The sequence below is a fragment of the Rhinolophus hipposideros genome, assembly GCF_964194185.1.
Source record: "Rhinolophus hipposideros genome assembly, chromosome: 15".
NCBI classification, from domain to species: domain Eukaryota; kingdom Metazoa; phylum Chordata; class Mammalia; order Chiroptera; family Rhinolophidae; genus Rhinolophus; species Rhinolophus hipposideros.
Window position 1 is genome coordinate 461667 of NC_138061.1, and position 16467 is coordinate 478133.

The 16467-nt window shown below is 54.9% G+C and overlaps 1 protein-coding gene across 5 annotated transcripts in view; it reads left to right on the forward strand.

Moving 5' to 3' along the window:
* Positions 1–16467, forward strand: part of CFAP46 (cilia and flagella associated protein 46) — an 88670-nt gene that overhangs the window by 25170 nt on the left and 47033 nt on the right. For all 5 annotated transcript variants that reach the window (XR_013994987.1, XM_081074304.1, XM_081074302.1 and 2 more), the window contains exons 15-25: positions 345–475; positions 1297–1424; positions 2577–2710; positions 4058–4270; positions 5565–5730; positions 6427–6576; positions 7364–7471; positions 8157–8323; positions 10305–10436; positions 10797–10959; positions 16042–16126. Coding sequence is in view for 4 of the 5 variants with exons in the window: in XM_081074304.1 (XP_080930430.1) it covers positions 345–475; positions 1297–1424; positions 2577–2710; positions 4058–4270; positions 5565–5730; positions 6427–6576; positions 7364–7471; positions 8157–8323; positions 10305–10436; positions 10797–10959; positions 16042–16126 (1577 nt within the window). In the remaining variant the exon portion in view is untranslated. The remainder of the gene's footprint in view (positions 1–344; positions 476–1296; positions 1425–2576; positions 2711–4057; positions 4271–5564; positions 5731–6426; positions 6577–7363; positions 7472–8156; positions 8324–10304; positions 10437–10796; positions 10960–16041; positions 16127–16467) is intronic.

A 16467-nucleotide genomic window follows, 5' to 3' on the forward strand; every position in this document is an offset into this window, starting at 1 on the left:
ACATCCAGTGCCAGGCCCTTTGTGTGGCCAGGACACGGTCGCGGGAACTGGCTGATTTGGGGACAGACTCAGGGAGGCCTGCCCCGGGGGCACCTCTCAGTCATGACAGTGACAGGAATGGCTGCCTGGCGCACACTTGGCCCAGGGACCAGGCCTTCCTGCCCCTGGCCATCCTGCCGCCTAAAGTCCCTGGCTGTGAGCATGATTTGTCTCAAGGTCGCTCTTTGTGACCTGGAAACGATAGAACCACCAGTGGCCTTGTCTCGCAAGCAGTCCCAGGTGATTTCTGACTGCACCTGCTCCATCTGTGTTCCGTTTCCTTCCTTCGGGTCTTTGGTGAACAGGATACAGATTTGGGCGGAGCTCGCCAAAGTGGCCCGGAAGCAGGGCGTGTGGGACGTGTGCCGCGCAGCAAGCCGTTTCTGTCTGCTGTATGACAGTGTCAACACAAAGAAGCCATCGCGGATGAAGAAAGGTGCGTGCAGGGCCCCGCCCGTGAGCACCCAGCTCGGGGCTGCACAGGCTCTGGAACCCAGGGCCAGCGCCTCTGCAGTGGGCGGTCACCCAGCACGGGCAAGCCAGCCTGGGTTCTGAAGTGACGGAAAGGGTCAGCACGCGTGGACATGAGTCCAGTGGGCTGTTGGCTGGAACGGTGTTTTGCAAATGTTTGCCGCTGACTGCCGAGACCGTCCATGATGAAGTGTTGGTGGTCACGGGTCACCACTGGTCATATTGCCGATTAGGGGCTTCCTCTGTGCTTCTGGCTCTGTGCCATCGTGTCGTTTGACCTTCAAGGTCACTTTGGGGTCGTCAGGGGACTCAGAAAGGGGAAAGGACATGCTATGGGTGAGAGAATTGAGGCCACTGTGCTGGGAGCCTGTGGGCAGAGGGCAGGGGCTGACCCCAATGGAGGTTGAGTGTGGAGCAGCCCCTGTGCGGGCAGGGGACCGGCTCCCACCACCAGCACTGGGTCTGGGGACAAACCCAGCATGCAGGTCCTTGGGGATGTGTGAGAGGTCCGGGAAGGCCTGGGTGTGGGTGTGGCAGGCTTGGCGAGCAGAACTCCATGAGCCAAACCAAGAATATGCTGTAGGGAACGTTGGCTGGAGTAGGGGACAGCTTTGCCACCCCACGGGGTCCCCACACCCTTGGGGAGATTTCCTCCATACCCTCCTGGGCACCGTGCCCACCACCCAGAGACCGCCGCCGTCCCCGGAGCTGGGGAGGGGCTCTAGCAGGCAAGTCGGCCAGGAGTCCTTGGTGGTTTTCCGAGGTCTGAGGCTGCTGTTTCTCCAGGAAGGAAGAAGCGGGGCAGGGACATCTTGGGGCAGGACACCAGGAGCCAGTCGGCGTGCCTGCTGCAGAGGCCGGCACACCCCAGCCTGCTGCGGAAGCTCGCGGAGGTGGCCTTCATCACCGCCGAGGTGTGTCCCGCACACAGTGCCCGCCTGTGGGCGTCCCCTCAGCCTCGGCGGTGGCCGCGTCCCCATGGGGAGGAGAAAAGGGGATGTGTGACCACTGCGGACTGTTCCCCTAGTGCCCCACCCCTGCTCCTGAAATAGGGTTGTAGGTTAGGTAGCTTTTCGTGGGTTCTTGTGAGATTTTCTAGGACAAAAATCTAAACCTTTAAACCAAAATGCAGTATGATGAGTGACGTACATGTTACTTAGAAATAGCGTCTCAGGGGTGACATCGTCCGAAATAACATAGGAGTCGTGGTGACGGTCGCTGCAGTTGTCCACATGCTGCTCGACACTGAAACGTCTGTGAAGGAGGTGCCATGGAGAAGCGGCACCTGTGACTGACGTGGTCACAGGCGGGCTGAGTGATTCTGGGGACCAGTCCACCGGCCTTTCCCTGAGCTCACTGCTGCCACAGCGTGCTTGCGGGACCCAGGCAGCCGGGGCAAGTGGACCCAGGCTGGCCCTGCGCCCCAGGCTGAGTCTCAGCAACGGCACCCGTGCCTGACGTGGGTGGTGACATTTTGTAACTCAGAATTCTTGCAGCCACTTCCGTTGTTTCTTTGGGGAGTCGGCAGGGTAAGCTGGCCTGAGCACTCACTGATTTATTCCATAAGAGTCTCCTGAGCACCTCCCAAGTGTCAGTGCCGTGAGCTGGGGACATGGTGATGACCCGAGCAGAGCCCTGTCCTCAGGGAGCCAGCAGCCAATGATGGAACCGGTGTCAACCTAGGGAGACAGGTGGCAAGGCCACCACCCGCCTTTCATTGGTCCCTGAAGCCCGTGCCCAGTGGACCCAACAGTCTGTAGTGTTTCCATGTGCACTTAAGTGACAGGGACACTGGATGCTGGTGGGGCACGTGCTGACGCTCAGGCTATGTCTGTGCTGAGCTGTGGTCACGGCCTGGGCTGCTCTCGAAAGGAGCCTCCTCTTTCTGAAAAGATGGAGTATTTATTTTCTGGGGAAGTGACACTGTGGGGGGGAGGGGAGCGGGTGTCACGAGGGGAGGACCTGAGGCTGCAGAGGCCCTGGGCTCCTCACAGGGTCTCCCCACCATGTGACTGCTGCTGGATCCATGCGCCTGTGACCTGTCCGGCTGCACACGTCCTTTGCAGGCCACTGTCCACTTGCTGCAGTCAGAAGGTGTACAGCTAAATGACCGTCCCAACCCCCCCGAGGACTTGAGCCAGCACTCGGCCGGCTACATGCCCGAGACGCCAGAGGAGAACTCGGAGTGGGTCGTGTATAGGTAGGTCGCCGCTATGGGCACTGATGGGGCTGGGTGTCCTGTGCCTGGAGGCGCCGCTGGGCTGTGGAGAGCACGGGCCGTGGCCTGGCCGGGGAAGCATGGAGAACAGGCCGGGGGGTGGGGAGTCCACACCAGGAGCTGCTTCGGGGTCCCTGTGAGAAGCGGGAAAACTGGCCTGTCCGTGTCCAGGGGCTCAGACGGTGGGTCACGCCAGTCTTTCTCGTTGTTGGTATAAGCGAGGTACTAGGGAGATCATGTTAGCGGTGGAAATACAGAGAGGGCAGCCTTTCTCTGCTCAGAGGAAACGCTGTGACGGCTCTGATTGTGGGAAACCTGTCAGGCTGTGTCGGGGACACGCCGTGATGGCTCCTGGTCAACGCCCAGGACACTGGCCCCGTGAGATGCCAGGTGCACACACAGCCATGACATGAAGGTGCTGTGTGGCTGTGATGGGCTTGGTTATTTTACAGCCTGGTACTGAATTCTGCAGAAGTGAATGTGGTCGTGAGTGAATGTGGGGATTATCGCGTCACAGGGGCTGAGCCTACTTAGCTGCTCTCGCTCACTAAACGGGGAGAGAAAACCTGCTCTCCTGCTCATTTGCCCGGGAAACAAATGGGCCTCCCTCACCCACCGGTCCTGGGAAGCCTGGGGGTTTCCCAGCCACGAGGGGTCGAGCGGGGGAGTGGCACGCTCATTCTGCACAGATTGTTCCACTTGTGACGTCAGGTCCTCTGCCCCGGCTGCCACACAAGTCCAGGCCCAGGCCAGAGCAGAGCTTGGAGCTGGGCGGGCGTCAGCGAACCTGGGCCCAGGACACATGTGGCCCGTAGCCCATGAGCTGAGTGCTCTTGACATTTTAAATTTATACAATAAAATTGAGAAAAAGCAAACAGAGAACAAGGCCCTTTGCAGAAAAGGTTTTCCAGGCCCCTGTCTGAGGGCCGACCGTCGTGACTTGTACAGAGTGCTGAATGAGACCGATGGCCTGTGTGTGGTCGGGTAGTGCTGGACACGGGGTGCGAGGGGCGGCTGCACAGGTGGACAGGTAGCCCGGCCGGCCTTGGACCTCAGATAGGAGGGGCTGGGAGCTTTGTAGGCGCTGCAAAGCCAGAGGGTCTGATTGTTGTGTGTGAGAGAGAGGTATGTCCCCATGGGAGATGGGAGGGCTGGGGCCCAGGGTCCTTCTGGAGGGCGTGCGATGGGCAGCGGGCGGCCCCCGGCAGGGCACCTTCTGCCCCATCTCCACAGCCAGGAGGGGCCGCTGGCAGACCTCACGCTGGCATCGTTAACGTCTGTTTGGGGAAGTTCTGTTTCAAAGGAAGAGCTTTGCGTGTGTGCCTGCAGGATGTGGATCGAGGGCCTGTCGCAGTACGCCATGAGCAGCTGGCTGCGGGCCGCGGAGATCGGGCAGGAGCTCCAGGAGGCCTGGATTGTGCAGAACGCAGTGGTGTCCATCCTGAACCACAACCACCATCTCCTCGCCGCCGGGCGGCACAGGGAGCTCGTGGATGCCTTGCACCAGCTCCTGAGAATCGTGAAGGCCACCAGCCACAGCGGGTGGGTTCTGGCGCCGGCGCTGTGGGCTCCGACCTGGGTCTACTTGGCAGTGATGCCGCGGGGCCCCTCCTGTTTCTTTTGTGCTGTCCTTCCAGTGAGAGGTGGGCCACCATCACCTGGCATGTGGAGGTGATGGCCCAGGGAGACGCCTGCGGGGGCCACGGGGAAGGCTGCTCGAGCAACCCCAGGGTCTCCATTTACTGGCTGTGCACCCTTGAGCCAGACACTCACCCTCTCTGAGGCACTCGGAACTCTCACACCCTCCCACGGCCCCACAGCGTTGCCCCGCGTGGAAGCCAGTCTGTGTTCAAAAGATCGGTTGTGAGAAAGGTTTGCTGAGCCCTGAGTCACTGGAAAGTGGAAGAAGAGATTGACTCTTCTTGGGGGGGCGGGGGAAGGGGAGGTGTGAAAATCTGCCTCTGCGTGTTTTCTTATCTGGATGTGAGCTTGTGAGACACCAATGTTTTCATGAGTCAAAAGTAGGCATTTCAAGTTAGGTTGAAGTTTTACCTAATAGGGTGAAATTTTAAAACGCTCCGTGTGTGTTTTCTGTTGGTTTGGCGTTTAGCCTGAACAGTAAGATTTAAATCATTTTATCAGCAAATAAAGTAGAAATTCAAGAATGAGTCAGAATGCAGAACGTGATATTTTTCATGTTATGAACAGTAAAGAAAAGGGGACATGAACTGAGGCTTGGCTTGGCGGTGCTCCTCTCCGCTGGGCATGAGCCTCTGCAGGCCCCGTCCTGGCAGCCCAGGGAGCCAGCCTGGCAGCCGCGCCTGCTGCTCACGGCCGCCACCCTGCCCTCTGCTGTTGGGGACAAAGATAAGAGTCCCTGATGAAAGCACGCAGAGACCATTTGCGACTGGAATGTGTTGGTACCATGCGTTTCCGGTGAGAAACACAAAGGTTCTGGTCTCAGCCCTTCATGTGGTAACTGATGGAAATTCCCAGCACCTGCCAGGGTCTGCGGGACGCCCCGGCCACAGGCACAGTGGCCACGAGGGTCTTTCTGTCCAGTCCCCACAGGACTGCCCGAGATGTCCAGGTGTCATCCTCTCAGTGTGAAGGCACCTGTGGCAGGAGACAGAGCTGTCACAAAGCAGACTTGTCACAGCCAGCCCCCTCCCTTGAGGGCTGAGAACAGCGCCTTCATCTGGTGCCGGGACAGCGGGCAGCCCCCTTCTGTCGGATTTGGGCAGATGGACCCGCCGTGGGCCGATGGCCCTGAGTCTGCTCGTGGTCGCGCGGTTGCCGGTCGCTGTGTGTCACCTGCTGACGCCTTGTTTTCCAGCGACTCCCTCATGTTGCTGATGCTCTGCAATGCTTTGGCTCGTGGCTTGATTATCAGCTGGATTCCAGCCCAGATACCGGAGAAATCCAGAAGAGTCATGCGACCAAACCTGTCTCATACACCACTGGACGCAGGGGCCATCTCTGAAGTCAAAGCCGCAGTGGAGGTACTGCGTGTGCCGTGACTCAGGGCCGGGCAATGGGTGACCACGCAGGAGCCGCCGGCAAGGGAGCCGGCAGGACGTCCCACGGCGGGAAGTGGGCGTGGCACGGGAGGGCTGGGAAGTGTGTGTCGGTCTTGGGTGGCAGTGCCAGGAGGGGACAGCCCTGCAAGGCCCAGGCCGGTCCTGTGCAGTTATTTCTCCAGATCAGAGAGCAGCGGGGATATAAAATGAAAAACCCAGACCAGAGCCAGTGAAGAGCAGAAATGCTGTGATCCAAATAAAATAGTCCCAGACCAAGTGCTGTGACCGAGTGGCAGTGTGCGTCCCCTGAAACTTATTTCCATAAATGTGGCCTTGACCATCATGAACCCTAACGAGGAGGAAAATCACGTCTTGAAGTTGAAAAGCGTTTGCTAATCCATTACCCATTTCTAGCGGAAGAAGCTTATACACACGGAAGAAAGCAAGTTCCTTACTGAGTTTGAGGGAACCTGTCAGACCTTGCCGAGGCCTGAGTGTGGGAGGAGGATGGCCGTGAGGGGCCCGGCGGCCCCGGTGGCTGAGGGCTGAGAGGACGGCCCAGCACGGGTGGTGAGGCTGCCGGGAGAGAGCCAGGTCCGCTTGTTCTAATGACGTGGGGGTCTTGGCCCAGGTTGCCGTCTGGGATGCGGCTTCCGAACAGGGACGCCTCCGTTTCAGGTCTGCGAGTTCGCCCTGAGCCTGACCAGCGGGGCGCAGCCCGACGAGGCCGTGCCCACAGAAGCACGGCAGCAGCTCATCGCCACCTGGGTGAAAGCCAAGCAACTGCTGCAGCAGCAAATCGGTCCGCGGCTGGGCACAGATGAGCAGGTGCCCGCCCATGGCCAGGCCGCTTTGCACCATCTCCCCACCCCGGGTGCCGCCAGCCTGCGCGGCAGCACAGTGGGGAGACCCCCTCCTCCTGGGAAAGCACGCTCCCCGCTAGGGGAGGGCTGTCCCCACTGAGGTCAATGCCCCTGGCGGGTGCCTCCCCTTCCTCCTGCCACCTGGCCACTCTTCTAAACGCCCACCAAGACGCTGGGCCTCTGGGGCTACTTTCCACCCTTGGCGACACTCACTGTGGCCTTAGCTGGAGGTGCACCCAAGCTAGAGGGGGGTCCTCCTTGGCAGGGGACCCTGAGCTGTGGACACAAGGCTGTTGGAGTGGGGGTGGAGGACAAGCAGGGGCACAGAGAGGATAGGAGAGGGCAAGGCTCTGCTCCTGCACACACAGGCTGCATGGCCGCAGACAGAGACGCCCATGGGCACTGGGGGGAGCCAGGACGCACTGGGACAGGCGGGAAGGGAGATGGGCAGGGCCGTCAGGGAGGGCATCTGAGCAGGTCTGGAGTGAGGGCTGGCTGGAGCAGGACAAGGCGAGGGGCCATGCAGGCAGAGGCCCAGGCCATCTCTGCCGGGTCAGCTCAGTCGCCTAACCGCTAAGGGCTGTGCTGCTTCCCACCTCTTTCTGGAGTTAGAAGGTCGTGTGGAGGTAAACGTTCACAGAGTGCTCCGATGACTGCCGTGGAGCTGGCATTTCACAGGATGGAGTCTCCACTGTCTCACATTCTCTCCGACACCCTGGACTGATGGGCATGCTCTGCTTCCTTCCCACCAGAGCACCAACGAGGACGTCAGCTCGGTGACCAGAGTCCTTGTGGCTCTGGAGATGTACTCCTGCAATGGGCTGGGCCTCATGGACTTCACCGTGCCCCCTTTGGCCCAGGTCGGTGTCCCCCCCCCAGGTATCCCCTTCCCCCCAGATGTGATCCCCCCTCCATGTCACCTCCCTTGGATACCACCCACCAAGTGTCACAGTCCCCTCGGGTGACACCTCCCCCAGGTGTCACCTTCCCCTCTTAGGTGACCTTCCCTCCCAGATGGGCATGCCAGGGCTATACATGGGTAGAGCCCGCACCTGAGGCCCCTTGTTCAAACCCTGCTGCTCAGAGGCAGCACTGTGGTCAGAGGGCCTGCCCAAGGTGGCCATAACAGAACCTGGCCTGCCGAGTGACCCACATCCTCACCACACCTCTATCCCCTCAGGGCACCTGACTTTAGTTTCTCATGGAGTTTCCCTCTAAGCTTTCTCTTAGGGTGGCTCTGTGCAGGGCAGGGCACCCCTGTGGGGTGCCGAGGCAGTGTGGGCAGTGTGGACAGTCTGTCCCCCAACAGCCAATCCTGTGCCCGAGCCTGGGCCCTGGTTTATGACTGGGGATGCAGTGACTCAGCCTTCATGGGGTTTGTTGTGCGGTTGGTCGATTACCCATCAAGGGTCCATCTGGAATAACATAACTAAATGTTCAAGGCTTTGCCAAATGGCATATTCCCCCAGGCTGACAGCACGCAGCACTGCGGGCGAGGGGGTCAGAACCTCCCCTGCTAACATGCCCTTCTCTCCCTCCGGGAAGCTGGTGAAGATGGCCTCCGAGTGCCGCTGGCCAGACCCCCTGGTGGAATTGCAGACTCTGATGCGCCTGGCCCACTTTGCACACGCGGCCCACGACCACGCGCTCACCATGGCATGCTCGGAGAAAGCCACCCAGATGGGCATTACGTCCCTGAGGACGTTCAGTCGGTAAGTCACCTCCCTGATGCCTGCATTCTGGTGACCTGAGGACGTGGTGACCCCGCCAAGAGCAGGAGGGACACAGGGTGTTTGTAGTCACATATCAGTGTGGTCAGTGCACGTAGGACAGACCACTGTTTTCTTTGGGGTCAAATTGCTGTGGACCAAGGCTGACAGGAGAGCCTGGGGACAAACACGCATTTCAGACAGGGAGACAAGGACAGGCCTGCTGACTTCTCAACAGAAACAACACAGACCAGTTTAAGTGTTAAAAAAGAAAAAAAAACCCTGTTATTCTAGAATTCTATACCCATCAAAAATAGCCTTCAAAAAATGAAGGCAAAATCGAGACATTTTAAGATGATCTAAAGCTAAGAGAAGGCCTTCTGGAAGGCCTGCAGAACAGGAAAGGCTGAAGGAGATGGTTCCAGTGGGACTCGGCTCACGGAGTGCCAGGGGGCACCGGGCCTGGCAGATGTGTGGGTAAGGAACAAAGGTTTCCCTTCAGTTCTCAGGTTCTTTAGAAGACATTTGCCTGTTTAAAGCAAAAACACATTGTACTGTGGGATTATTCACAAACGTAGAAGGGAAATGTGTGACACTGGTAACACAGGATGGAAAGGGGATAGAAGAATTCTGTTCTTACATCACCTGTGAAATAAAATAAGTCAAGGAAACCTATGGTTAGCCAAGGGTGTGTGTTGTAATCTGTAGCGCAACAGTAAAAAATAATAAAAGGAAAAGGTATAACTGAAAACCCAGCAGAGGAGATCAAATGGAATACTGAAAAACCACTCAATTAATCCAAAAGACGGGAGGAAAGAAACAACATATGGGACAAAAGGAAGGCACGTGGCAAAGTGGTACGTTTACCCCTGACCATGTACATTAAATATAAATGAACCGACATTTCAGTTAAAATCAGAGTTTGTCCTACTGGACACAGAAACAAGACCCAAGTAGAAGCTATTTTCACAAGACACTCTTCAAATATAAAGATACAGGTAAAAAGGGAAAGGGTGGGGAAAGATGTTCTCTGCCAACACTAGTCATAAGAACAGTGGTGACTATATTAAAACACCCAAGATGAGAGAGAGAGGCGTAGTGGTACAAGGGTGAGATCAGCAAGAAAATATAAACATCTTAAATGTGTGCACACTTCATAGCAGAGCTTCAAAAGCCAAGAAGCAGAAGCTACGTACGTTCCCAGTAGCAGCTGCAGAGTTCACACTCCTGTCAGCAACTGATGGGAGAGAGTAAGCAGCAAACCCACCCGTTCACACAGCTGTGAGTGGTGCTCCAGTGTCCCACCCGCTGGCGCTGAAGCGTGCTGTCCCCAAACTGCATTATAAACACGGTTCTGGGATGCCAGCACCCAGGCAGCCAGACTCCCCTCCGGCCTTGTTGTGCCCTGCAGAGCCTGCGGGCTGGGGGTCAGCCGCTCTCCCCTTTGTGTGCTGTCTGCTCCTACAGGCAGGTCCCTGGCTTCAGGGCCCGTGCAGGGGGGCGACCCAGGAGCCAGTGTGTTTCTCTTAGAATAAAGTCGGTGCCCCTGAATTGAGTGGCAAGGACAAGCTGGTTCCTCCCGGCCAGTGCTGGTCGCGATGGTGTCTTAGTGTGTGTGGTGTCCTCTGTACCCTGCCACGGCTTAATGACACCTAGGGAGCAGGGCAGCTCAGCGTCCTCGAGGTGGCTGAGTGGAAACCGCCCGGGACAGAGCCCGGGAGCAGAGTGGGGCTGAGGCAGCGCGTGTGCTCCCAGGGGGCTCGGCCAGGCTGAGGGCTGCCCAGCACAGGCCTGCTCTGCTCAGCAGTGTCCGCACAAGACACCCTGCAGATCAGCCATTTAAGACGGTAGGGGGTGCTTCTGGTCACGGTTCCACGGGTTGGCTGCACTCAGCCCGGAGCCCTGGCTCGGGCGCTTTGGCTGCTCTGCACATCCCGGGCTTGCTCCCCACGGCAAGCCTGCCAGGGTGCATCTCTCTCGGCAGGGTGCAAGCCCAGCTGGTGGCAGAGTTGCTGAGCAGCACGGCCTGTGTCCAGGGCAGGAGCCTCATGGAGAACCTGAAGGGCAGGAAGTGGCTGCGCCTGGCGGCCGCCAAGGCCTTCACAGAGGGTGTGAGGTGCGCTGTGCGACGCGGTTCGGGGGAGGGGGGCTCTGTGCACGGGACATAAACAGCCCTGGGTGCCGTGAAATGAACAGTGTGATGCCCAGAGGGACTGTCACCGAGACCTGCCCCTCAGCGACCCCATGACAAGGGTCGTCATCTGCACTGGTGGGCAGCTGGGTGGCTGGTCCGGGTCCCGGGCTGTCCTGTGAGGAGCTGCACTGGGTGGGGGTGGGGGGCGGCAAGGAACGAGCGTGCCGTCCTGCAGCCGGCACTGGGCCCAGCCTCACCCTGCCCTTCGTGAGCCCAGAAGCTGCAGGCGTAGCTGGGGCAGCTCGGCATCGCCAGCCCTCTAGGTCAGGAACTGCCTTTCAGGTTTGGGGGCATGGCGGGGAACAGTGGCCTGGTGATGCTGGCCACACGGCACTACTGGAACGCCTGCCTGCCGTTCCTGTCCTCTGCCGTGAGCAGGAGGCAGTCCAAGGGCACCATCCAGAAGGTCATCAGTGTCATCAACAAGACGGAAGCGAAAAAGCAGGTGCGCCAAAGGGCGGGCGTGCCAGGTCCCAGGGTGCCTCTAAAGTGCTTCCTCCAGAAAGGTGGGCGACGGTCCCAAGGAGAGAGCAGCCCTGGGACTGCTCACACCAGGGGACGACAGCTACATGGGGACGACGGCTCACACCGGGGGATGACGGCTACACGGGGGGACGACGGCTCACACGGGGGGACGACGGCTCACACGGGGACGACGGCTCACACGGGGGGACGACGGCTCACACGGGGGGACGACGGCTCACACGGGGACGACGGCTCACACCCGGGGACGACGGCTCACACAGGGGGACAATGGCTCGTAGCTGAGCTCCGCCTTAGCTCTGACCCACGTGTCCCCTCCAGGAGAACCCTACCCCATACAGGAAAGCTCCAGGGGAAGGGGATGGGGGGGGGGACAGACCCCGAATCAGGCAGCAGGAAAACTACGGAAGCCGCTGGGTGAGACCCTCGGCAGGGCCAAGCTGGCACCTGCCCACCCCATCACCAGAGTGGTCTTGCTAGATAGGACTTCCCTGGCTGGCAACCCCAGGGCGCCCAGTGCCTCCCTCCCTCCGCCTGCCAGCTGACCACATGTCCTGTGTGTGTCCTGCAGCTTCCCAGCCAGGACCTGTCCTCCCACGGGCCTCCAGCACCTTTCCTGTCAGCCTGGGAGGGCCTTCTGAAGGGAAGGTCTGTGGGTCGGAGACTGTGGCAGGCAGATGGTTGTGGTTGGAGAGCTGAGGACAGAGCCCCTGGACCAGGCTTCTTGGGATGGGCACGGGGCCCAGTGACACCCTCAGATGCACCGTGGGAGGCCTGGCCAGGACAGGGTGGGATCAGGGACCGGGAGGGCCAGTGGCCCTGTGTGACCTTCCCTGCCGTCCCTGGCTGGGGAGCTAAAGAGACAGCAAAGAAAACTGAAAATCATAGTCTTATATAAGATTTGGTGATGGTCCCAATTTTCTTAAGATATTTATAACCTCTAATCGTCTAGGCCAGGGGTGGGCAAACCCCACCCAGCCCGCTTCCTATTTTTGTAAATAAAGTTTTATTGGAACATAGCCATGCCTGTTCATTTACATATTGTGTGTGGCTTGGCTACACAGCAGAATCATTGTGACAGAGAGCTTGTGGCCCGCAGAGCCAGAAGTATTTACTATTTGGCACTTTACAGAAAACGTTTGCCAAGCCCTGGGCTAGACATTTATAAAACTTACCAAAAATTCAGTTCTTTCTAATGTGTTTTGTAAAATTGCAGTACAATATACGTAACATAGTATCATTTCACTATCTGTTAAGTATAATTCAGTGACATTGATGACATTCACAGTGTTGTGTGGCCGTCACCACTGCGTACACCTGAAACTTTTCATCATCCCCAACAAAAACTCTGTCCTCATGACCAGTAATGAGCCCCTGGTGCAATCTGTTCTCCTCTCTCTGAATGTGACCCCTGTAGGGACCCCACATAATTGGGATCGTATGGGATTGTGCTTCTGCGTCCGCCTTATCCCACTCAGCACCATGTGTTAAGGTCCGTGCACGTTGTAGCATGTGTCAGTGTCCTGCCTTCTATGGCTGGACTGTTCTCCGTTGTACATGTGGAGCACACGCGTGTCCAGTCACCTATTGCTGGACAAGGGTTGTTTCCCCCTTTGGCTGTTGTGACTATGCCATGTGAACACAGGCCTGCAGGCCCCTTTGTGTCCCTGTGGCCAGGCCTTCGGGGTGAATGCCTAGGAAAGGAACTGGTGGGTTATGTGTAGTTCTGTAAGCATCCTGGCCAACACTTGTTATTTTCCATGTTTTGCTTGTAGCCATCCTAGTTGGTGTACGTGGTGTCACTGCGGTTGTCATTTACATTTCTTAGTGACCAGTGATGTGGAGCATGTGTCCCTGTGCTTGTTAGCCATCTGCATGTTTTCTCTGGAGAAATGTCTGTTAAAGTCCTTCGTCTATTTTTGAACTGGTTTGTTTGGTTGTTTAATTATAAGAGTTCTCTGTAGATTCTGGATATTAATTCCTTATCCGATGCATGATTTGCACATTTTTCTCCATTCGCCTTTTCACTCCCGTCATACTGTCCTTTGATGCACAGAGTTCCTAATTTTGATGAAATTCAATGATCTTTTGTTTTGTCGCCTGTATTTTTGGTGTCATAGCTATGTGGCCAAATCCAGTGGCACTAAGGTTTTTTCCAATGTTTTCTTCTAAGAGTTTTACAGTTTTTAAGTTCAGGCCTTTTTTTCCATCTTGAGTTAACTTTAGTATGTGGTGTAAGCTCAGAGTCCAGTTTCCTTCATCTGCATGGGGACATCCAGTTGTCCCAGCACCACTGGTTGAAGAGCCGGTCCTTTCCCCACTGGATGGTCTTGGCTCCCTTGTCAGAGACCATCTCACCATGGATGGAAGAGTTTCTGCTGGGCTCTCTCATCTATGTCTGTCCTTATGCCTGCACCACACTATTTTGGTTACTGTCACTCTGCAGTAAATTTCGGAGTCAGGAATTGTGAATCCTCCAGCTTTATTCTTCATTTTAAAAATTGTTTTGACTAGTTGGGTCCCCTTGCAATGTCATATGAATCTGAGGATTGGCTTTTTAATTTCTTTGAAAAAGGCTGCTGTAACTTTGAGAGGGATTGTTAAGGATTCTTCTCCACAGACATGGGATGTCCTCCCATTTATTTAGGTCTTCTTTGATTTCTTTCAGCAGCATTTTATAGTTTCCGACACATGCCTTTCACCTCTTTGGAAGTAGTTAATGCTTTTAGGTGGTATTGTAAATGGAATTGCCTTTTGTCTTACTCAGCTCAGGTGCCATAACAAAATATCATGAACTGGGGGCTTAAATAGCAGAAATTTATTTCTCACAGTTCTGGAGGCTGGAGTCCAAGGTCAGGGAGCCAGCATGGTCAGGGTCTGATAAAGGCCCTTGTCCTGGCTTCCAGATATCTGCCTTCTTGCTCTGTCCTTATGTGAAGGGCTGTGTGGAGAGAGGGAGCAAGCTCTCTGGTGTCTCTTCTTAAAGGACACGAATCCCATCAGGAGGACCCCACCCTGATGGCCTCATCTAACCCTAATCACGTCCCAAAAGCCTCATCCCCAAGGACCATCACATTGGACATTAGCGCTTCTACACAGGAAGTGGGGGAGGGGACAGAGGGCCACAGCACTGTCCTAATTTCCTTTTGGGATTGTTCATTGCTGACACGTGGAAACACAACTGATTGTTGTATGTTGGTCTTGTGTTCTGCACTTTGCCAAATTCATTTATTAGCTCAAGTTTCTTGTGGAATCTTTGGGATTTTCGATATACAGGATCATGTCATCTCTGAATAGAAATAGTTTTACCTCTTCCTTTCCAATTTGGATGCCTTTTATTTCTTTTTCTTGTCTAGTAGCTCTGATGAGGACTGATGGATTTTGTCAAATACCTTTTTTTTTTTTTAAATATTTCACAGCTCCTTCTGTGAACTATTCCTACAGTTTTTTTTTTTAATTGGGGAAGGGGAACAGGACTTTATTATTGGGGAACAGTGTGTACTTCCAGGCCTTTTTTCCAAGTCAAGTTGTTTTCCTTTCAATCTTATTTGTGGAGAGCGCAGCTCAGCTCCAGGTCCAGTTGCCATTACTAGTTGCCATTACTAGTTGCAGGGGGCGCAGCCCACCATCCCTTGCGGGAGTAGAGGACTCACTCCAACCAACTGAGCCATCCGGGACTCGAGGAATCAAACTGGCAACCTTGTGGTTGAGAGCCTACTGCCCCGTGTGGGAATCGAACCGGCAGCCTTCGGAGTTAGGAGCATGGAGCTCTAACCGCCTGAGCCACTGGGCCGGCCGTGAAATACCTTTTCTTGATCAACTGAGAGGTTGAAGGTTTTTCCCTTCATTCTGTTACTGTGATGTATCACATTGACGGATCTTCTTATGTTGAACCACCCTTGTATTCTTGGGACAAATCCCACTTGGTCGTGGTGAATAATATTTTTATTATGCTGTTGGATTTGATTTGCTAATATTTGTTGAGGATTTTTACGTGTATGTTCATAAAAGATGTTGGCCTGTAATTTTATTTCCTTGTGTTGTCTTTGTCTGGATTTGCTATCAAAGCGATGCTGGTGTCAGAATGAGTTAGGAAGTGTTTCTTCCTCTTCAGTTTTTTTCAAGAGCTGAAGAGGCTTCATGTCAAGTCTTTAAATGTTTGGTGGAACTCCCTGGTGAAGCCATTTGGTCCAGGACTTTCCTTTTTTGGGAGATTTCTGACTACTGATTCGCTCCATACTTGTTAGAAGTTTGTTGTGATTTTCTGTTTCTTCTTGAGTCGGCTTAGGCAATTTATGTGTTTTGGGATATTTTCATTTCTTCTACGTTATCTAATTTGTTGGCACACAGCCAGTCATAGGATTCTCTTACAATCCTTTTTGTCTCTCTAAGCTTGGTCAGAATGTTCCCATTTTTGTTTCTGAGTTCTCTCTCTCCCTCCCTCCCTCCCTCCCTCCCTCCCTCTTTTGTCAGTTTAGCTAAAAGTTTGTCAGTTGTGCTGATCTTTTCAAAGAGCCAGCTTTTTGTTCCATTGATTTTTTTCTACTGTTTTTCTGTTCTATAGTTTCTCTATCTCTGCTCTAATTTTTATTATTTCCTTTTTTTCCGCTGCCTTGGATTTGGTTTGTTCTTTTTCTAGTTCCTTAAGGTGTAAAGTTTGGTTGTTGATCAGAGATCTTTCTTCTTCTTCAGTGTAGGTGTGTGTGTACAGCAATACACTTCCCTCTGAGCACTGCTTTTGCTGCATTCCATACATTTTTTCCTAAGGTGCTTTTGACTCCGCTGGCGGAAAGCTACCAAACTGACTTGGATGCTTTGCCATTGAAGAGGCTGTAGTTGTGTTTGGTCTGTGGACTCTCAGGTGTCTGACCTTGCACTGGAGAACCGTTTCTTATGGGTAAAATGTGATGCCACATTTTGTGACTTAATATTTTGAGAATTTAACTGCAATTTCTATAATTAGATACTGAGCCAAATGGAAAACAAAATAATGAAAGAATGAATTGCAGCTTTCAGATACCCACACTGCTCATTTCTACTTTAGGAAAAAGGAAACGTGCAGCTTCTGCACCATTGGCCGACTGCTGACTTCCAGAATGGAGGGATCACTGATGGGTCTTTCCTCCCAGGTTTGTAGACGTGACAGACAAGGCCACAGGCACACGGCAAGGCAAGACTCGGGGCTTTAGATCCCTGCACCCTGTGCAAAGCCCATGTGGCCGTGACAGGAGCCACAGGTGATGTCTCGGTGTGCAGGGCATCATGGGCACTGTGAGTGCCTCTCATGAGCACCGCCATGTGATCCCTATTGTTGCCCAAGGAGACCAGGGCCCAGATGTCCCCTTGTCCAGGTATCACCGGGTGCTCCCAGGCTGCCTGGGCTCAGAGCCTGCACACTCAGCCCTGGAGTAACTGCCTGGAAATCTAGCCTCTGGGTTATTCTGACAGACAAAACATGTTTATGTCCACA